General features: G+C 36.1%; 2 protein-coding genes across 3 annotated transcripts in view; both read right to left on the reverse strand.

Moving 5' to 3' along the window:
• LOC106057202 (twist-related protein-like) overlaps positions 1–8212 on the reverse strand; it is a 39125-nt gene extending 30913 nt beyond the window's left edge. The window contains exon 1 of one of the 2 annotated variants that reach the window (XM_056014114.1): positions 8075–8212. In XM_056014114.1, coding sequence (XP_055870089.1) covers positions 8075–8204 — 130 coding nt within the window. In that variant the 5' untranslated portion in view covers positions 8205–8212. The remainder of the gene's footprint in view (positions 1–8074) is intronic. The other variant, XM_056014125.1, reaches the window with a different exon arrangement.
• LOC129923387 (adenosine receptor A2a-like) lies at positions 8201–10971 on the reverse strand. Its single transcript, XM_056014103.1, has one exon. It carries the CDS (start codon positions 10540–10542, stop codon positions 9364–9366), a length of 1179 nt encoding a protein of 392 aa, XP_055870078.1. The 5' UTR covers positions 10543–10971; the 3' UTR covers positions 8201–9363.
• Between the last annotated feature and the right edge of the window lie 11309 nt (positions 10972–22280).

Below are 22280 nucleotides of genomic sequence, written 5' to 3' on the forward strand. Positions count from 1 at the left end.
ATTTCCTAGTTTGCAATTTTATTTTCGTCAATTTAACATCCCTGCTTACATGTAAAAACGCAATACAAAAAAAAAAGAAGAAAAAGAAGAAAGATACCTAAGAAACAAAGCATATATTAAGTGTTATTGTATCTATTATTTTGATTCAATTATGGAATTGATTTGTAAAAGATCTAGACAACCAATATTAAATTTGTGGGATTTGAAATATTTTTACCAATTGTATTTTTTTAATCACAGTTTCATGTTATAGCTTTATCAATGGGCTATGAACCTATCCCTTGTGAGGACCAGTTGAGGGTGGGGAGGAGGGGGAGTCTGGGAGAAGGTTTCTGTGTTGTTCTTTTGAAAAGCAATTAAAAAAAATTGTTCTAACTCGAGGGCTGAACTGGCTCAAGCCTCCTCAATGTTGTCTAGTAACCTCTGAGCCAGTCAAGTGCTTATAAAAATAGAAGGGTCTATGGTACGCTAGTTTCAAATTTTTAGGCAACCACCTAATTCTCCACACAAGGCTTTTCTACCCTTAGCTAGTACTGCCTAAGTATACAACTATTTTTACTTAATTATGACTAATTGATAAAGCCCTTTTTTCGATTAATCCATGTTTTGTTAGGGGCAATGAATAATTGTGCAAAAGATTAAACTTAATCCTAGAATGGAAAGTGAGAGAAATAACGTGTTCGAAATTCCACCCAGACAGACATACACACATGATGAGTTGATAAAAGCTTTGTAAAAATATTTGTTATATAACAATTCTATGTAAAAAATCATGTTCTAGCCCTTTAAAATGGGAAAGAACTTGTTCTTCGATACTTCAAGACTTGTAAAGTGAAGAAGCTACTACATGACCAATGCCAAGATAAACTAAGACATTAAAGCGTTAACTGATTATTCCTATTATCATTCACAGGACACCTACTCCAGGCCATCATGTGTCCCAGAGACACATCACAGAAAAAAAAATGATGTATATATATTTATAATATAATCTCTAGAGTAATACTATTATCTGTAACGGTTAAGATTCTTTCTTCAGATTTCATTCCATTAAAATAATGACCCCAAAAATGTTATTTCTTTAAACAAAGTCATTTGTGTAGCAAAGAATTGGATGAGACCAAATGTTGACTTACTCCGTTTCAAAAAAAGAGAAAGAGACTAATGTAATCAGTTCAAGGCCTACGTAATTGAATTCCAAAAGAACAAAGATGACCAGACTACGCCCCGATGGTGCTATCAGGCAACACAAAACCTATACACACAGTCCAAAATAATTAACATACTATGGCCCGATGGTTCAGTTAGGTGTCACTTGTTTGTTCGAAATTGTTATACCCCCCTCCTATTGGCCCCAAAATGGTTGGGTACCACTGCAAAAAGTCCAGTTAGGCAACCACTTCAGCCAAGAGTGAAACCCTCACCTGTTTGCATGAGAGCTTGACATCTAGCCTGTAAGAGATACAAGACTGAAATCTCTGACATTTTTTTCTTCACTTCTCTTTTTTTGGTAAGTTTTGCTTATACGATAAACCTGAAACTTGACAATTTACCAGACAGGAGAAAAGATAACACAACAAAAATTTAAAAAAAATAAAAAAGTGGCTGGATTAACCTTTTCAAAAAAAATATACCCAGATTTCGTTTAATTTTGCGGGTTTTTTTTTTTTTTCGAAGAATGGGAAGTCATGTGAAAAAAAAAAAGTCACTAAGAGGTTTTGAAGATTTTCATACGTGGATCAAATCCCCCCCCCCCCACCTAAAAAAAAATAAAAATAGCAATCTTTTGATGTATTCGGTATACGCAATAAAAAAAATGTCAATACCGGACGTATTTAGATAAAGTATATATACATTTTTACAAAGCTTATTTCAACTCGTTCGTCTGTTTGATACAAATTTTGCAGACAATATTTATTTTTGTAGGCGCGGTGGCTGAGTTGTAAAGCGCTTGGTTTCCGAACCAGGGGCCCGGGTTCGAATACTGGTAAAGATCTTTAGGTCGCCTCTAAGTCCACCCAGCTCTAATGGGTACTTGACATTAGTTGGGGAAAAGTAAAGGCGATTGGTCGTTGTGTTGGTCACATGGCACCCGTGGGCCATAGAAACAGATGATCATAGAAAGAGGTATTTTAGTTCTTTTTTTTAAATTTTTTTTTACATCTAAATCTCGGATCATTTATTGTCCCTGACTGCCGTATTAGTTATGACGTACCCGAGACTCCCAGACATTACTTCTGACGTCACAGATCTTCATTTGTACTTACAGATAGACAGTCCAACAGTTTTTTCCTCGGTGCTACCATACGGGCAGTCCACATATTTCTTCATTGGTGCCACCATTAAGTCAATGCTACCTACTACTTAGCTAATGCTGACACTGTTAGCCACATGCTTCACCTGTTTCTTCATGTGTTAGTCGATTTTTTTAAAAATCCCAATTCATTTGTTTCAATAGTTTGAATAGGATTGGTAAGACCTTATCTTTGATTCACTACCGGGGGACAGCCGCAATAGTTATGACGTAATCTCGAGACTCCCAGACATTACTTCTGACTTCACTGACCTACAGACAGCAACGACCCAATCGTGTTTCTTGAATGAATGAATAAATTGCACTTCAATGTTTGAGATCTCCATGTCTGTAAGTTGCTTGACTTTATGACTTCAAGACATTAAACTTTATTCGGTGTAAGCATTTATCAGCTTACATCATCATCATTATTATTATTGTAAAATATGTTTCCAATTCTCTGGCGCTGGAATAAAAAATTCATTGAAGTTCCCTTAAGAGTGATCGCGGAGAGATTTGATGATAATTGCAAGTCTGCAGCAGTTCAGCCCCCTGACTAGTAATGAAGATCTTCTTAAAAATGTTCAGGGTCAGGAAGATTTTCGCGACGTTATTAGCCACTACCCTCCCACCCCCTCGGCCCTATTGCAAATGAGAATATTGTAATTTTATGTAGCTTTCTGTTCATATTATTATTATTATCTTTTTGCAATAATATTATTATTGTCTATCAAAATGTGACTAAGACTAAGCATTACTACTGCATCGATCCCATCATGGTTTATTTCTCTTCTTTCCCAACATTTTTTTTCCGGAAGTGGATGAAGGATTGATTCATATTTAAAAAGGTCATTGTGGGAAATCGGGCTGCGGGGTAGAAAAAAAAAACACCCTGACATCCAGCTTCATTTCCCGCGTTCTGCGAGTCAAGCAGCTTTCTTTTTCCCCCCAAATCGTCTTTGAAGTCGGCCTTCGTTAATAGTGCACGTGCTAGAGGACTAGAGCTGGCCCTGTCTATGTGAGAGCTCACCTTCAAGTGTTTAGTGGGAGGCCAGTTAGTTTAATAAACACTTCTTTCGCTCTACTCTTATGGGAACAAAAAATAAGCAGGCGAGTAAACAAATTGTTTATTTTTTTTTCCGCCAAGCAACCTCTAAAAATTTCGGATGACACAATTTTTTTTTCATTTTATCCTGTTTCTAGAAATCTATTTTTTTTCAAAGACTACATTGAATGGCATCTATTGCTTGTTGTTCACTTAGTATTGTAAGTTAAAATATGTGAAAACTGATACTTGATGAAACCATTCACAATGGTTGTTATGGGGAGTGTGTGTGTCGTCTGGTGTAATACATGAACCAGGTTGAGTAAGATGCGACTAAGATGCGATAGCATAGGCGGAGTCGGCCTTAGCAGAGCGCGGGGCCCTGGACGAGCGTATATATACCCTAGCCCATCACGTTAAGGGGTTCATCCGCCTCAACCACTGTAGGGACTGTACCATTGGCCTTTCACTAATTACATATTGTATTGTAATTGTTTTGTATAAAAGATTTCGCCTTTTAAGGTTGAAAAACGTAACTATTGATTCAGAAGAAACATTTTGCATGAATTAACAAACAAGATAATAATCATTTCTGCTAAGCTGGAGGTGGAAAGTAATTAGTAATAAGGGAAGAGAATCAGAACACTTGCAATATACAAATCGATGTTTAGACAGTCATAGACGGATTCAGTCACGGAACGTTCCTGGCTTGTCGCTTTGTACTAATAATAAATAAGTAATATCATGTATCTTCTCTCCCGATGCGTGGTCCGAGTGCCGAAGCCAAATTGAGGTTCTTTAATTAAGTACAATGTGTGCGATAGGAGTTACAGTTGTCCCTTGACGTTCGCAGTCCGTCTTTTGCTGAAGGGTTATACCACGGGTTTTCAAAATAAATAATGAAATAAATACTCCCGCAATGGACATGTAAAGGTTATTTAGTGAATAAGTTTTAGTTGTTTAGAACAGTGATGCCCCAAATACGGCCCTCGGGCCAGATCCGGCCCGCGACGTCGTTCCATCCGGCCCGCCGAAACGTCAGCACAGAGCGTAGAAAATCTTCCCCCTTTCCGAAAATAAAAGATGAAAATGTATTTTTCCCTATGTTAGGACAGTCACGCTTTCATAGATAGATTGGTAACATGACCTTTTAAACTTCAATTTGAAATCTTCCTGGAAAAGTGAACGGACCTTTACTTTTTTTTTTAGGAACATGATAGTGAGTCAACATGTTTGTTTGATAAGATACTGTGGATGTTTTTAAAAAACAAAAACATAATATGAAACAGGCATATCTGGTACCGCTTAACTCTTGGTATTTACGGTATAAGCAGCAATATTAAAATAATAGAGGAGTTAATAGCTATGAGAAGGATGCATCACGCAAAGACCTGTTCAAAAAGGTTTCAACCATCATAAAGGATATTTTTCTTGGGAGAAATTTATGAGAGTGACTACTGATGGCGTCAGAAGTATCTTATCTTATATAATACAGACGTTACTTCAAAAAAGAAGATGATTACGTCCTACGCGTCATGCATTTAGTCATGCATATTAACCAATGACTTAAATTAAAAGTATGGTTGGATTCCACTGTGGACTGGAAGCAATGTCATTAGAAAAGTGGTCGAGTCAAATGGAACCAAGTGTCTGCAGCTTCATGGCTTTATTCACCAACTAAACCTCTGTGACAAGGGTTTAAACCTGGAGCATATGATAAGGTACTAAAACGTTTTTTTTTAAAATCAATATTTGAGACAGAGCATTCAAAGCAAGTATCTCAACTGAACTACCACATAAAGTTGTGGGATTTGGCTATTTCATGAGACATTACGTCACATCGGAATGAACTCAATATCAAACTACAATTTGATTTCTCTTAGCATGTCTTATGCTGACATAAGCGCTTTCGAACAACATTGCAGCTCTTCATTCAGCAGGGGAAGGGGTGCATCTTTTCAAGTTCTAGCCTGTACCGCTCTACAAAAATACAAGCAGCTTAATGTGTCTATCCCAAAAGATCAAAAAACGATCTAATTTCTGAAACCAATGAAGGATTATTCACTGAAAGATTTATCGAATTTCACATTTTTAAAGAATGAAATAAGTCTTTTCGAAAATTCATTAGCGGCTGATGTGTCAAGAGCCCTGTCATACCTGTAACTGGAACTGATTGACTTACAAAGCCAGACATCCCTTCTTGATAAATTTCTAACCATGCAGATAATTGATTTCTACTCCGTGTTGCCTGCAGAAACTTGTCTAAATCCCCCGAAACAAGAGTTAAGGATGGTCACCTTGTTTACAAGCACAAACTTTTTCAGTGATGAAACAGGCGAAACCAATATTAAATCCTCGTATCACGGACGGGAGTCTGGATTCAGTTCTCTTGACTTGGTGGCTCATCTATGCAGCCGGATAGTCAGAAGTATGGTTTCGAATAAATTTCTAACAAGCAGTTAATGTGTGAATAATTACATAAAAATGATTTCAAGTCAATTTTGTTTCTTTCTTTATTATTAGATCATTTCGGTGGTGTGGCCCGCGACACGAGTGTTAAAAATTAAAATGGCCCACGGACCTAATTAGGTTGGGCATCACTGGTTTAGAAGATTAAAGTGTTAGGGGATGTCTTGTGATACTGTTGATATCCAAATATAAGGTACGTCCCTATGAAGTTAACTCTTTCTCTCCGTAATTATTTACCACATTCTAGTGGAATCAACGTTGATATCGTCAGTTAGGAGAGAAAGAGTTAACATACCGCGAACATTTTAATTTCTCGAACGTATCCCCCTCGAAAGTCAAGAAAACACTGCCCAATATTTCTTTATTAATTTTCAAAAAGAAAATCAGTTTTTCAAAAGTTGCATTTATGTTACAACACTATAAATGACTTATGTCTCTTTCATGTAGAAATCATTATAGCACTACAACTGGTTTAAACTTAATCTCTGCGCGTTTCCTATTCTAATCCGATTGGATGTTGTTTATTTACGAAATAGACTATGTTAATTGGTCGCTTCTGACCACTTGTTTTTATTGATGCAAAGGTGATAGCCTCGTAGAATTGACAGGTCATAAGATGCTGTCTTTACCGAAACTGAACGGTATTTGAAACCAAAAAATGTCTTGTTATGAGCTTGCATGGTAATTGGTATCATATAGATACCGGGAAGGCTTCCAAAATATTGAGTATCAAGTCCTAATTAATGAAAACTGATATGGATTGCGAAGCTGAAGGTGACAAGAGAATCTACGATCGCGGCCTCCCCCCCTCTCAGACGCAGGGACTGGGACGGTTGCCCCACTTGCCACCCCCTAGGGCCGCTACTGAATAAAGGGGAAAGTTATAATGAATATGGAGACATAAACATAATTGTAGACTAGAGGGAGAGAACAACAGATTTAAGTTGTAAAAAGTTGTGAAATTGTAAAAGAGCTTCAACGACCATGTCAGAATCCTCAAATGACCATTTCATCAGTGACGAGTCATGCACGGTTAGCTTGGTAAAATGTAGGAAAATGGCTTGAGTTCCGGTGTGCTCGGCCTTCGGCCGGGGAGTCCGACCCATTGGAAATAGTGGTGTTAAAATGATCATCAGCTTGGACCTCTTTCAGACAGATCGCTTTGTTCGGTTAGCCTTCAAGCCTAGAGTTTCAACAGTTTCGGCTCAACTCTTTTGACAATAAATAGGAACTATAGTCCTATCCTAAGAATTGTATATACAATGAGTAGATTTATACATTCGCTTAAACAGGATTTTTATGGGAGTAGGGGAAATAGGGATGGGTTGATAAATGTTCTATTTTGGTTGAAATCTATCATCCATTCGTTATTAAGAGTAAAATATTCGCTCTTACGAAACAGTCATCAGCTTCAGAAGGGAAGAATTGTCTTCTTTAAAAAAGGTATTTTTTTTTTACAATACCTCTGTTCAACTAGTACCTTTTTGGAAACTTCTGGGTGGAAAAAACAAAGTGTAAAATACTGGACAGGGATCTCGAAAACGGCTCTAACGATTTTCCTAGAAATTTGACAGTTGATGTTTATCGTTGGGAAAAGAATTACTAGCTCGTTGGCCATATCCGGAAAACTCTAGTTTGACCGTTATAATTTTTTCAAAGTAAAAAAGAGATAAATTAAGATTTGGTTATAAAAAACATGGCGTAGTCATCCGTAGTGTACCGATAACTGATTTGTAAATGAAAATTAATGTTGCTTTAGATTTATTGATAGAATATCTAAGCTTTGGTTACATTTTTATGTAGCGGTAAATCCTATCTAGATTACATCTACATTCTAGATCTAGACTAGATCTTAAAAATGTGTAAATCAGAAGTTTGGGTAGATCTATATCTAGTTTTATGTAGCGAAAGTACCAGTCAATAATTAAAACATTAACACAAAATCTTTTCTTAATTTCATCTCTCCCGTCTTGAAATCCTCTCCACTCCATGACCAAGACAAAAGTGTTTTTAGGACCAAGCTGCCAGGTTCAATTACAGTTGTGTTGTAATATTGCTTACAAAATCAGCTACTGCATCATTTGACTTTCGGAGGAAGTTTGTTTTTTATTTCATTACTTCTACATTTGAAATTACTACTTTTAATCCTTGAAGTGTTATCAACGAATGGATTTTAAACCTTAAAGATGGTTTAGGCATAAAAATACAATTTACAAAAACCTAAACGCAACCAATAAGATCATTGGCAACCACCAAACTTGACTTACTTGACAGTGATTCTTGGAGGGCGGATACTCGAGTCAGATGGTAGATTGGTAGGTAGATCGCTGCTAGGCGATATGGAAAGATAAGAGGTCCGTGGTTCGAGTCCCCGACAGAGCCTATCTGCTTCATCATAATCTCTTCACCTATTTATTTTACTCAGCCACTCTATTACCCTAGTAGTGCTACTCCATGTTACATGTCCTGTCTTTTCATCGCTTGTTTCAGCCCTCTACTGCTTCAAACTTCTTTTACATTGACTGTGACTAAGTCACTATTGGCAATGAATCAGCAACTGTTGACTGTGACTCAGGCTCTTTTCACGTTGAATCAAACGCTGTGAATCAGTCACTGTGAATCAGACACTGTGAATCACTATGAATCAGACAAGGTGAATCAGATACTGTGAATCAGACACTGTAAATCAGATACTGTGCATCAGTCACTGTGAATCAGATACTGTGAATCAGATACTGTGAATCAGGCACTGTGAATCAGGCACTGTGAATCAGATACTGTGAATGAGTCATTATTGACCCTGATTGAGATCAAAGTGACTTATGAAATGGTTCAAGAAAGTTGAATCAGTCTTTTAAGACAAAAAAATGCACAGCCTTGTTGAGATTTTTGTGTGCCGTTCTATGAATATGTGAGTGTACACTCGTGCATAGCTAGCATTTTGATTTTACTACCTATTAGCACACTTAATATGCGGAACATTCAATTCAGTTCTCTTTCTGTAACAATAATAATTTATCTTCTCATCAACAAATAGCATAAAAAAATCACGTGATACAAGCAAGCCTTATCACGTGGCCTACGATAACATAAACATCATTTTATTTGTTTCACACAGTGTCTGGATGAGTCCAATGAGTTCTCCCTCAGTGAGGGCATACACTTTGTAGGCTTGTTCATTTAGCAGTCAACATCGGTCTACGTTAATAAGATCTGATCCTTTTGGGCAATAAGTGGACTTCCATTTCTTCATTCGTCTTTCTTGGCAATCCACTTTCCAACTGCATGCCCTGTATGTTAACAATGGCAAGGTACAACAGATCTTGAATACTTGTGCGTAAGATAAGGTTTAACTTGAACCTTTAAAATCTTTTTAGTCACATTGACGTTTTATTTAAACATTTTTGTCACAAGTTTTTTTAAACTACAAAATAAAATAAAAAATATGTCCCAGAGTTTTCAAACATCAGCAGTTACATCCCATAGTTTATCAGAATAGATGAGCCATTGTTTCGTTTTGTTTCGTTTTTGAATTTATCTACAAGTGCTTTACCGATCATTCGGCGGGATTCATTATACTTTCAAGTTGTGTTTTCTTGTTTTCCACTATTTGTTCAGGAAATTCGACGGAATTAATTTGGCTTTCAAAATATGTTTCTTTGTATTCCACTATTATTTCAGTTACACGACTGCTCATCATTTTGCAATCTTCTATTCGATCTGAGAGTTTTTGGGCTTCTTCCTTAAGCTTGAGAGCATCCTTCACATAAGAATACAGTTCCTCGTGGTTAAACAGAGACATGAAAAGGCCTAATTTCGTTTGAACGTATCCTCGAGTCGCAGTATAAAGCAAGGGGTAGATACAGGAGTTTAAGTGGCTCAAGACTGTAGCGAAGAGGAAAAATTCGTTGTTATGTGTACAGTCGAGACAAAAGATATCGACGCAGTACATGATGCTGATGGGAAGCCACGTGACGACGAAGAGGACAATGAGAACTCCAGGCATCATCATGACAAATCGTATGTCCTTTGCGAATGTGTCTTGGATGCGTTTATCAATGATGAACATTTCGTAGCTAGTTCTGATCCTCTGGGCGTAGAGGTGAACGAGGAATAAAAAGTACACGTAGAGGGAAACAACTATAGCCAAGGGAAGTAATACGAGCACAAAGATGTTGAAATATACCAAGTATTCGTACTGAGTGACAGCCCTTAGGCTGCAATTCTCCAATTTTGGAGAGCCTCTGTTCACCCAATGGATAGGGATGCTTGCGCAAAGAAAACCAGCACACCAGATAAATAAATTGACGAAAATCCCTAATGACTCGCGCTGTAATCCTTCGCACGCTGAAGGACTTGTCAGGGCCAACACCTTCTCAAGAAAGAAAGCGAGCCGGGTGAGGACGGAGACGTTGGTGGACCCCAGAATGAAGAAGACGACAGCGACGCAGTTGTAGTAGAGATACGGCATTCCTGTGCTGACCAGGGCGCTTCCTAATGCTGCCAGTAGCCCCACTGAAATATCACTTATAACGACATTAAGGATTAGGCTATTTCTGATGTTGCAGCTTCTGTTCTTACTGTAGAGACCCTTAAGGGCGACTGAGTTTACAACAATGCAGACAAAGCCAACTGTAGCCTCAGCAACGATGTAGACGATGGATACAATTCCCAATTTGTCGCTGGACGGGCTATTTGAGGTGGTCTTGTTTTCGAATCCTGTCGACACCGTCATATTTCACTAATGTGATCGATTACAAAATATTCTAACTTTATTCTTTCTAGATTGAATGTCATAATTATCATGCAAACATTATATCTCTCTTTTAAACGTCAATATCATTATTCGTCATTCTTATTCTTATTCTCATTATTGTCATTACGAAAAGAATGCCATCTTAATCTAAATAATTAGATCTAGATCTAATAGTTGCAACACGGCATTCAATATTATCCACAGGCCAAAAAGTAGAGATCTAAACGATAGAGTCCAAATTCTAGAAAAAAAAAATAGAAATCTAAATTATGAATTACAACTGAGCCTGTTGTTCTGTTGGAAGTGAACACAACGCAAGATTCAAAATAGACTGTTGTAACGAGTGTTATACGATAAGAATCACCATCAATAAAAAAAACAACAACACTAAAATAAAATCAGCCATTTTAAAACACGTCTTCCAGTGAATTCAGCTTTAAAATATCAATAAAGCAGTCTTAGTCTTAAAGTAGATTTCCATTTCCTAATTAGTTGGTGCGAAATGTTTAGGTTTAAATCTACTAGAAACGTAAGATAGAGGTTGAACATGGAATGAACAACTTAGTATGGTCTTACCATTTTAGGTCTGTAATGAAGAGCATACACCTTATCTTATATAATACAGACGTTACTTCAAAAAAGAAGATGATTACGTCCTAGGAGCATTTGTACACATTTGTCGTAGCATATGAAACGAGGAATGTGCCTTTATCTTTATGTCTTTCTGAGTATTTTATTAGATTTTGTTTTTTGAAGTGTTTTATGTATAATTGCTACTTTACTTTTAAGTCTTCTCTCCTGAAGGATGAATGCCCAAGTATTACTGAGATCTGGTCATTAATAGAGACATTCTTTCGCCTCCTTAGTGATGTGGTGATTTGTTGGACATTTCCTTAGACAAGTCGAAACACATCTACCAAGATCAGCCATAACACTGGAAGCCGAAAATATTGATAGATAGATATATTCTTACCTACATACATACATTGGCTGCATACATATTTACCTTTATACATAAAAAGGCACATAAAAACAATAAGTACATATATAAAAATAATGATAATGGCAATGTCTTCGATTCCGGATATCAAGGATGAGTTCAGTGTTTCAAAATTCAAATGTCTACTCAAACCCAGTTGCGACCTGCATATTTTTCCACATCCCGTTGCCCGCCGGCGGTCTGAAAAACTTTATTTTTAGTCCTCTGCGCCTGTTATCAATAAGGGCTTTTCTTCGGGTCTCAAATGTAGTACACGCGGACTTTGTGAGAGCTATTCGTCTCTTTAAGGGACCATCAGGTGCCAGCTATTCCTCTATGTCAATGAGGGCAAAATGGCGCATTAGTTGATCTTTATAGCGCTTACGGGGGAACTAGGGGTAAATACATGCATACATACAATAAAACCTACATACAAACATGCATACATACAATAAAACCTACATACAAACATGCATACATACAATAAAACCTACATACAAACATGCATACATACAATAAAACCTACATACAAACATGCATACATACAATAAAACCTACATACAAACAAGCATACATACAATAAAACCTACATACAAACAAGCATACATACAATAAAACCTACATACAATTATTAAGATCATTGGCGAATAGAAATAGTATTAACTTACTAATTAAATACTTCAAATCAGCATTTCATACTTTGCCTGAAGCTTTTCTAGTCATTCTATAGAATGGTTAGTCTTTCTATACAATGTCTTGGCAAAGCAGGAAATGGATACTTTGCCTGAAATCTTCAGGCATCCTATAGAATGCCGGTTTTTATCATTTGCCGGTATATATATATATATACACCTTTTTTTTTCCAACGCCAAATGACCTTCAAATTAACGTACGGCCAAGCTATTACTAGGCCTCTAACGATGTTAATTTATTCACCGGCAGAATATCTCCAGGAGCGTAATAAAAATATATCAAAGGTAGCGGAAAAAAATAATAATTGAACTAGTTAATTGAATCTTAGCGTAGAGAAATGAAAATTGAAGATAAGTTTGAGATAACTAGATTAATACTCTAAGTGCACTGTGTTTAGTTACACACAGCGTTAGTTTGATCTTGGTACTGTTGTCTTCAGATTTGTTGTTGTATATTTTACGAGTAATACTAGTAAGAAATGGATGTTTTTGTACTTGTCTTTGTGTGTGTGTGTGTGTGTGTGTGAAAGGGGGTTCTTAGAAGCAACAAAAGGTAGCATAGCTTCAATGGAAACAAGTCAAGGGAAACAGCGTGGTAATATTTGGCCAGTCTTTGAGTCAGGTCGCAACAGAGTTTATATGCCAGATTTTCTCAAATTTATTTAGTATAGTTTCATGATTCTCTCAAGTACCCTAATGATTATAGCTTGCATATCTACTTCAATAATTACGACATTAAAATTATTTGTATTACACCTTTGTCTCATTTTGAGATGTTGGACGAAGCAGGATACATTCCTAGGGAGGGAGTCACAGCGATAGAACGGCCTGCTGGGAAGAAGATTGTTGACGCTTCTGTTTGGTTGTACTCTCTAGGCCAGGTCAACATGGCTGGCAGGCTGCGTCAAATAACATGGCGATAAGGGACCACAGAGGAATGTAAGGAACATTTTAGGTCGTAGATCACATCCTGCAGGTTAGGTCACTCTTTGTGCATTTTTGGAGATGCATTGCAGCTGTTTAACAAAAGGTCTCACTCTTTTACTCTCCGGTTATTATTAGCTTTCAAGACCGGTTAAGACCGGTTATGCAATATATATTTGAACCCGAACTATTGTACAGTAAGCTTGTTTAAAAGCGCGCGCAAAGTCTATCGATATTTAAAACTATCCATCCTCACCCCCAAATGATGTCGCAGAGAAATTGTTAAGATCATTTGAATATTTATACATTATTGTAGAACTCTACATGTAACAATAGTTTTTACCTTTACTGGTAGACTTATTGACTGTTAGGGATTCTTTAGATTCACATTATCTGTTTGCGTTTCAAATTACTGCCGCTAAAAATGTTACAATATAACCTGTTATACTATCAGAAAGAAAATTAGTGGCCCAATGGATTTGTAGGTAGATGTAAGAAGAGATAAAGAGAAGCTTTGTGGGGGAGTTGCAAGTAGAAATCTACTTTAAGGGAGAGCTGGCGGGGCTACAGCACGGGGGATCAACAAGAAAGGGGCATCCACAAAAGAGATAAAAAATATATCAGAATTTTGAAGGGACAGAAACCAAAAAAAAATTTTTTCTAACATTTTTACGGCTGGCAAAAAAAAAAAAGTGATTGAGGCGTGTACGCTTGTAGCGTCTTCGTAATAAGTAAATACGTAGGCATGTAGCGTGTTCGTAATAAGTAAATACGTAGGCATGTAGCGTGTTCGTAATAAGTAAATACATAGGCATGTAGCATGTTCGTAATAAGTAAATACATAGGCATGTAGCATGTTCGTAATAAGTAAATACGTAGGCATGTAGCATGTTCGTAATAAGTAAATACGTAGGCATGTAGCATGTTCGTAATAAGTAAATACATAGGCATGTAGCATGTTCGTAATAAGTAAATACATAGGCATGTAGCATGTTCGTAATAAGTAAATATAGTTTAGGATTTACGACAGTGGTCTATCAAGCGCATTACCCTCATCAAAATAAAAAATATACACTTTTTAAAACTAAGATTTGTATATTAAATATTTTTCTAAAATTAAATTGAACTTTCTTTCTTTCTTCTACTAGATAGCTTGCATTTAGACAGAAGTATTTTCATTCATTAAAGGGATATTTAGTACAACTTTCGAAAAAGGGTAGAGGCCTCTACAAAAATCTTCCCTCGGGGCCTCCACATAGTTAAATCCGGCTCTGTATTCATTAGCCTGCCGAGGTGGAAAACATGGATAATTATATCTTTCCTTGCTAAAACTATTGTACCTACCGTACAAACTATAAAAACTATCTAAATTTTAAAATAAAAAAATTTATAGATAGTAAGCAAAAAAAATTTTGTAAAATAAATAATCATAATGAAACAAAAGATGGTTAAGAGAGTGGTAGAGGTCTGTAAGAGGATGCACCTATTATTTATTCACTATTAATTCATAAAAGGGCATGGACCTAAACAGAGTAGGCTACCTTTCATATTCCTTAATGAGACGATTTTAAAAAATGATCCATTTACACACTCCAACACATTGATTTATATTTGGCCATTGACGTAGACTACTGATACAAATTAAAATTAATTGCCCAATAATTTGACAAATATCTTTATTAAATGACGGTCACAAAAATGGATCAAGTTAATGACAGTGTTTCCCAAACCTTTTTACTTAAAGGAACTCTTTAGCGGAACACCTTGCTTATTTTTTTTAGACAGACTAATTCACGTGCTGATTAATTATTCCAGTATTCCGAGACCTCGCGGAACATTTGGGTTCCAGGAAATACAGTTGGGGAAACAACGAGTTAATGCAATGCACGATTAAAGTTGCAGCTCCCTTGGACTGACGAGTTTATCCAACGACCATTGACACACGTAAACGAAATGTATTGAGCCCCCATAGCGTGGGGCATTGTTTAAAATACAACATGCCAGTTGGCATTCAGATTGAATATGCAACCTTGTAGTAGTCGCCATTAAAAAATATTTATAAACAATAAAGCTTAATGTTCATAAATCATTATTCATACTAAATTAATATCATTGCGGAGTCACATCGTATTATTTATCTCTTTTTTTAAATTTCTTTCTTTCTTTCTTCCTGCGCCAAACAAACAAACAAAAAAAAAAAAAGGTTTTCTTTATAAAACTTACGACGTAACGATAAAAGGGCCAGTGTCTCTAATGGGGCCAATCAACTCTGCCCTGGCTAATCAAACCACTTAAGGAAGAGAAAGAGAGAGAGAGAGAGAGAGAGAGAGAGAGTACTACATTGGCGAAACGATCCCATGAAGACCAGAGTAGAGAAAGTTGATTGGGGGCGCCCATTTCAAGAATAGCTATAAAACATAGCCAACCTTTCTCAAGAGCTTTACTGACTCCCCCTCTCCCCTTGCGTTAGGCCTGGGCAGCACAAGTATAAAAATTAATACCATACTAGCATTCATTTCCTGCCTTATGAGTAACCAGTTTTTTTTTTTTTATTTCTTCTTTCAATTTCCGGCCAACAGGTGGATCAAAACCAAAATTAACAGGTAAAAAAAAAATGTTTTTATTTTGAAGGGGAACTCGACGAGGAACTACACGAGGAACTAGTCGATTGAAAAGCTATTGAAAACAAAACATGGTTTATCTGGAGTCTGAGTTGCGAAACAAATATTTGTATCTTTCAAAAAAAACAAAAAAAAAAAAACACCACTTCTGTAGTTAAATCTGTGTCCAGGTTTAAACAAAGTCTATTTTATGATTCAGACATTTCAGAAGCTGCAAAGGGAAAAGATCGTCTCTTGAGACGTCAAATGCCACAGAACATTTCAGAAGCCAATTGAGTCAAGAGTCTCTGATAGCGTTCATGTTTCTAAAGGGATGATAAAATTGATACGATTTTTTTTTTGGTCCATAAAACTTTCATTTGTAGATAGACTTAGAGATCCATAGAGATGTGATGTTTAGAGATCCTAGGGATTAGATGTTTAGAGATCCATATAGATAAGATGTTTAGAGATCCATAGAGACGAGATGTTTAGAGATTCATAGAGATAAGATGTTTAGAGATCCATAGAGATGTGATGTTTAGAGATCCATAAAGATAAGATGTTTAGAGATCCATAGAGATGAGATGTTTAGAGATCCATAGAGATAAGATGTTTAGAGATCCATAGAGATAAGATGTTTAGAGATCCATAGAGATGTGATGTTTAGAGATCCATAGAGATGAGATTTTTAGAGATCAATAGAGATGAGATGTTAACATCTTTGTTTCAAATAGCAACAGTTGTTATGAAGTGTTTGTATACTGTGTGTGCGTTTGTGTGTAGACGGACGTAATACAAGATCTATGACTCGGATACTATTTTTAGCGCGGTGCATAGAAGTGTGTATAGGTTAAGATTGGCTATAAGATTTAGATTTTATGATTCGAGGGATAAATCTACATCCTTGAACATGGTGTAAATAAGTTTGTGTCTTTTTATATTACTACACCGATATTAAACAAGGTTACAAAGACAGCTTGAGTCAAAACACAAACTAAAAAACCCCGAAGTTGTCCACCCAGGCAGGTAAAAAGGAAGGTTTCAATATTTTCAGAAAGAACATCAGAATGAAATTCCATCAAAGACAGATGACAGAGAAGAATGGAGAAAGAAGGTTGACAGATCTTGTGTGGTGCCTCAGCGGTCCAGCCGACCAAGGGATAGGTGAAAGTGAATGTGAAGTTCAATGTGAATCTGGCCTGACTGATGTCTTTTAATGAATATCTAATTGATCTAATCGTTTTGGAAAGGGTCAATCTATTATTTAGATCATTAAAAAAAAAAAATTCCTTTAGTATATGTGTTCTGTGATACTGTGATATGCATATTAAATAGATCATTTCTCTTAGAAAAAAGTAAACATTTTTTGGTGTGTAAATGTAGTAGTTAGTATGACAGAACTTATTTAACTTAGCAATACAAATGTAAAAAAAAATATATGTTTTGACAAAAAATCTAAAACCATTTGCATAAATGTGTTAAAAATATGGTAATTAGTTATCTCCCCTACTAAAGAGCCTCGAGTGTCTGTTACTATTAATAGTGAATAGCTGTAAAATGTGGTGTATTTTTAAGGATAAGTGATTTAAAAAATAGATTTTTCGCTTTCAGAAAAGAAAAAAGTAGACGTTGCATCAGAACTTTGAATGGTCTAAAATATTGTGATGTCGAATTTTCACTATCTTTTCTAGTTTACGAGATCTAAACGGGACGGACAGACAGACATTCCACACAAAACTAATAGCGTCTTTTCCCCTTTCGGGGGCCGCGAAAAAAACCTGTAGATATTTCAAGATAAAAATAAAGTATTTTTGTTCATAAAAGAAAATGTCAAGTTTTATTCAAATTATAGTATGATAGTCTATAATTACTTAGTCTATACTTACCGAGACTTAGATCCTCCATCGCCGTTCGTTGCATTGAACGGCAAGCTGTCTCCATAAAGATCTATCACTGGCTGAGTGGCAATGTCTAAAGTCTCTTCCCACCTGACTATACGAGCACGTCCCTGTTTGCGCTTTCCTTGTATTAACCCCAATGCCATTGCAACTCTTGGTATGCGTAATTCTTTCTGTCGGAGGACATGTCCCGCAAACCTCAAAAAAAAAGTAAAGTTCCCCTTTCAGACCTTGAGATCTATGGGGCAGATGATGTAAAGGTCATCTGTTTCTGTGGCCCATGGTTAACGAGGGTGTCGTGTGGCCAACACAACGACCAACTGTCTTAGTTTTCCCCAACTAACTTAAGGTACCCATTAACCCATTAGAGCTGGGTGGACTCAGAGGCGCCCAAGAATCCCGAAAATAAAAATCCCAGTCTTCACCGAGATTCGAACCTGGACCCCCGGTTGAGAAGCCAAACGTTTACCTCTCAACCGCAGCGCCTCATAAACCTCATAAGCCTACAATGTATTTTGGGTTATCTGGACTCACATCACAAAACAGACCTAAACAACGCCCGTGCTTCGGAATGAATTCTAATGTCGAACTCTGTCGTGCTGAAATGTCTTACATAAACTTGTCCTGTATGACAAAACATGAATACTCGTTCTTTTCTAATATAATAATAATAATAGTAATAAGGCTTGTCTTCGACTACAAAGATTAATGAGGAAGGCAATTTTTCCCGTGGCTACCCAGCCCCAGATGAGACCTACCTATGAATAGAGTGCAATCTAATAGTTGGAGTTTTAAAACTGTAGTTCCATTCAAGTCTGCTGCTGCTGGTACCTGGCCTCACTCACCTATGTAAATCATTATAGTCCTTATGTTTGTAACCAGCCCCAAGATGTACGTTTAAAGGAAGTCCACAGACCAGCCCGTCGAACTGGAGGTCCCAGAAGTCCAGGTGCTACTGCCCACACACACCGCTACAGGTGGACCTTACGTTCTTTATTGCTCTAGATGTACACATGTTGTTTGTGAGTACACTATACACTATTTACTCACTTTCTGCAGGCAATCAAAGTTTAAACAGATTTCGTTGCGCTTTAAACGTTTTTATTTTCTTTTTGAAGACGAAGATGAGATTTTTTTTTTTTTTTTGAAATTTTGTCTGATAAGAAGACAGAACAGTCTGAAGTTAGATGTACGAAAGTAAGGCTCGATGTGACCGGTGGCTCTTGCAAGGGAGCTTTCCTTCCGTCTTTTTTTAAATTTATTTTTGTGATAATCAAAGCAACAGAAACAAACAAATATTTCATTTTTGCTTTAAAAAAAAATTTACTCAAAGACAAAAAAGGATGCGTATATTTTGTTGTAACCGTATACAATTAGAAATATGGAGACATAAAGAATAAAAAATCATGTATCAAATGTTTGGCATCTCAGCAGGTGCAAGTTGTTCTTTATATGTGAATGTTTTAAAGAAACATAGACCATATGGGCCATTAGTTATCTTATCTTCTTATCTTAAATAGTTCAGACGTTACTTCAAAAAGAAGATGATTACGTCCTACGCGTCAAGCATCTAGTCATGCATGTTAACCACTGACTTAAATTCTGCCTAGTCACTGGTTTTCCTGGTTAGCTCAGGCAACCCATTCCATGCTCTAATAGCACTAGGGAAGAAGGAGCATTTGTACAAATTTGTCCTAGCATATGGAACGAGGAATGTGCTTTTATCTTTGTGTTTTTCTGAGTATTTTATTAGATTTTGTTTTTGTATTTGAAGATTATGGTTCAGTGTTTTATGTATAATTGCTACTTTGCTTTTGAATCTTCTCTCCTGAAGGCTTTCTAAATTTAATGATTTTACTAAAGACGTTACTCTCAGTAATGCTCAAGAAATTTTTTTAATTAATATATTTTTTAAAATATTTGATTATATTTCAAGCTGTATTATGTAACCTAGTTACATTATTTTTAATGTTGTTCTTGTTAATCATGAACTCTAATTGTAACAATGTTTGACTCTCTTGTTGCACTGCACTGTCTGAACAGTCATTGGCTGTGTGGTTCAGAAAGAGGAGGGTTAGATGAGCAGAAAGTTCATGACTCTGTGGGCTCAAAACTTAGTCTTAGCTTCTGTTACATTGTTGGACTGGGCCAGAGACTATGCAACATAATGCAGTTTCGCGCATTACTAACCATGCGTACGTTCCAGGGTTTGCTCTGGATGCCAGAGAGGTGAAAGACAGAGAAAGAGAGAGAGAGAGAGGCAGAGAAAGGGAGGGAGAGAGAAAGTGAGGGGACAAGGAAGCAAGGGCAGATCCCTGAGTTAAGTGTTCTATATAAATGTCTGTTTTGACATTCCGATAATAGGGTCGGGGCTGCGCGTAGATCCGAGGCGGCAAGATGGTGAGGGACTACGCGGCAAATACAACCATTTTTTTTTTATCTCCAGTGTTCCGAGAGGGGAGGTAAGTGTTTTCTCAACAGCAGTTTTGCTGACTGTCTTAAAAACAAACATCAGCGTCCCGCTTCGGGCTACACATTTCTCACGAGCTCGACTTCTCTCTCCTAGCCATCCCGGCGTCGTTTTTGCGGCACCACTTCCGGTCTCGTTTTGACATTTAGATCACTGCGATCAAGGGGGATCACCCGGTTATACCTTAGAGTTCTCACCCCCCCCCTTTTCTTACTTCTCTTGTTACCATCGGGCCCTGTTCCCCACCCAGTTTGGCGAAAGTTTAAAGATGTTATGACAGAGAGATGGGGGGAGGAGACGAGAGAGAGGGAGAGATAGAAACGGGGAGTGGAAGAAAGAGAGAGAGAGAGAGGAAGATAGAGAGGGAGTTAGTGAGAGAGAAAGAGAAGATGACTAAGGAGGGTTTTAGACGTCCGACAAAAAAAGTAGTCATAGTCGATTTTTTGGCGTCATGTTTTTGGTCCTGCAGTCATTGGCTTAAATTACAAAAAATGTCCGGCTTTTACTAGTGAGTTTAAATTCAAGAAAATATGACAAAATATCGACTAGAACTCGAACCAGGGACCTCTGACTTGGGGAGGGTGGTGGGCATGTTGCTAAGACGGAGGTTCTTGTTTCGAGTTGCCGTTACTATTTGGTATATTTCATCATATTTTTTTTTACCTTCTTCTGAGACCAAAGTGTGTAACCTAGTTATGTCACTCAATGTTGCATGTCATGTTGTTTTGTTTTTTTGCTGTCACAATTAGTTTAGTTTGTCTTGTTTTGTTTTGTTTTGTTTTTTTGCTGTCATAATTAGTTTAGTTTGTCTTGTTTTGTTTTGTTTTGTTTTTTTGCTGTCATAATTAGTTTAGTTTGTCTTGTTTTGTTTTGTTTTGTTTTTTTGCTGTCATAATTAGTTTAGTTTGTCTTGTTTTGTTTTGTTTTGTTTTTTTGCTGTCATAATTAGTTTAGTTTGTCTTGTTTTGTTTTGTTTTGTTTTTTTGCTGTCATAATTAGTTTAGTTTGTCTTGTTTTGTTTTGTTTTGTTTTTTTGCTGTCATAATTAGTTTAGTTTGTCTTGTTTTGTTTTGTTTTGTTTTTTTGCTGTCATAATTAGTTTAGTTTGTCTTGTTTTGTTTTGTTTTGTTTTTTTGCTGTCATAATTAGTTTAGTTTGTCTTGTTTTGTTTTGTTTTGTTTTTTTGCTGTCATAATTAGTTTAGTTTGTCTTGTTTTGTTTTGTTTTGTTTTTTTGCTGTCATAATTAGTTTAGTTTGTCTTGTTTTGTTTTGTTTTGTTTTTTTGCTGTCATAATTAGTTTAGTTTGTCTTGTTTTGTTTTGTTTTGTTTTTTTGCTGTCATAATTAGTTTAGTTTGTCTTGTTTTGTTTTGTTTTGTTTTTTTGCTGTCATAATTAGTTTAGTTTGTCTTGTTTTGTTTTGTTTTGTTTTTTTGCTGTCATAATTAGTTTAGTTTGTCTTGTTTTGTTTTGTTTTGTTTTTTTGCTGTCATAATTAGTTTAGTTTGTCTTGTTTTGTTTTGTTTTGTTTTTTTGCTGTCATAATTAGTTTAGTTTGTCTTGTTTTGTTTTGTTTTGTTTTTTTGCTGTCATAATTAGTTTAGTTTGTCTTGTTTTGTTTTGTTTTGTTTTTTTGCTGTCATAATTAGTTTAGTTTGTCTTGTTTTATTTTGTTTTGTTTTTTTGCTGTCATAATTAGTTTAGTTTGTCTTGTTTTGTTTTGTTTTGTTTTTTTGCTGTCATAATTAGTTTAGTTTGTCTTGTTTTGTTTTGTTTTGTTTTTTTGCTGTCATAATTAGTTTAGTTTGTCTTGTTTTGTTTTGTTTTGTTTTTTTGCTGTCATAATTAGTTTAGTTTGTCTTGTTTTGTTTTGTTTTGTTTTTTTGCTGTCATAATTAGTTTAGTTTGTCTTGTTTTGTTTTGTTTTGTTTTTTTGCTGTCATAATTAGTTTAGTTTGTCTTGTTTTGTTTTGTTTTGTTTTTTTGCTGTCATAATTAGTTTAGTTTGTCTTGTTTTGTTTTGTTTTGTTTTTTTGCTGTCATAATTAGTTTAGTTTGTCTTGTTTTGTTTTGTTTTGTTTTTTTGCTGTCATAATTAGTTTAGTTTGTCTTGTTTTGTTTTGTTTTGTTTTTTTGCTGTCATAATTAGTT

The sequence above is a fragment of the Biomphalaria glabrata genome, chromosome 1 (assembly GCF_947242115.1).
Source record: "Biomphalaria glabrata chromosome 1, xgBioGlab47.1, whole genome shotgun sequence".
Taxonomy (NCBI): Eukaryota; Metazoa; Mollusca; class Gastropoda; family Planorbidae; genus Biomphalaria; species Biomphalaria glabrata.

Excerpts from the sequence above, each read along its gene's own strand:
- LOC129923387 (XM_056014103.1), bottom strand. The coding sequence starts at position 10,542 with ATGACGGTGTCGACAGGATTCGAAAACAAGACCACCTCAAATAGCCCG.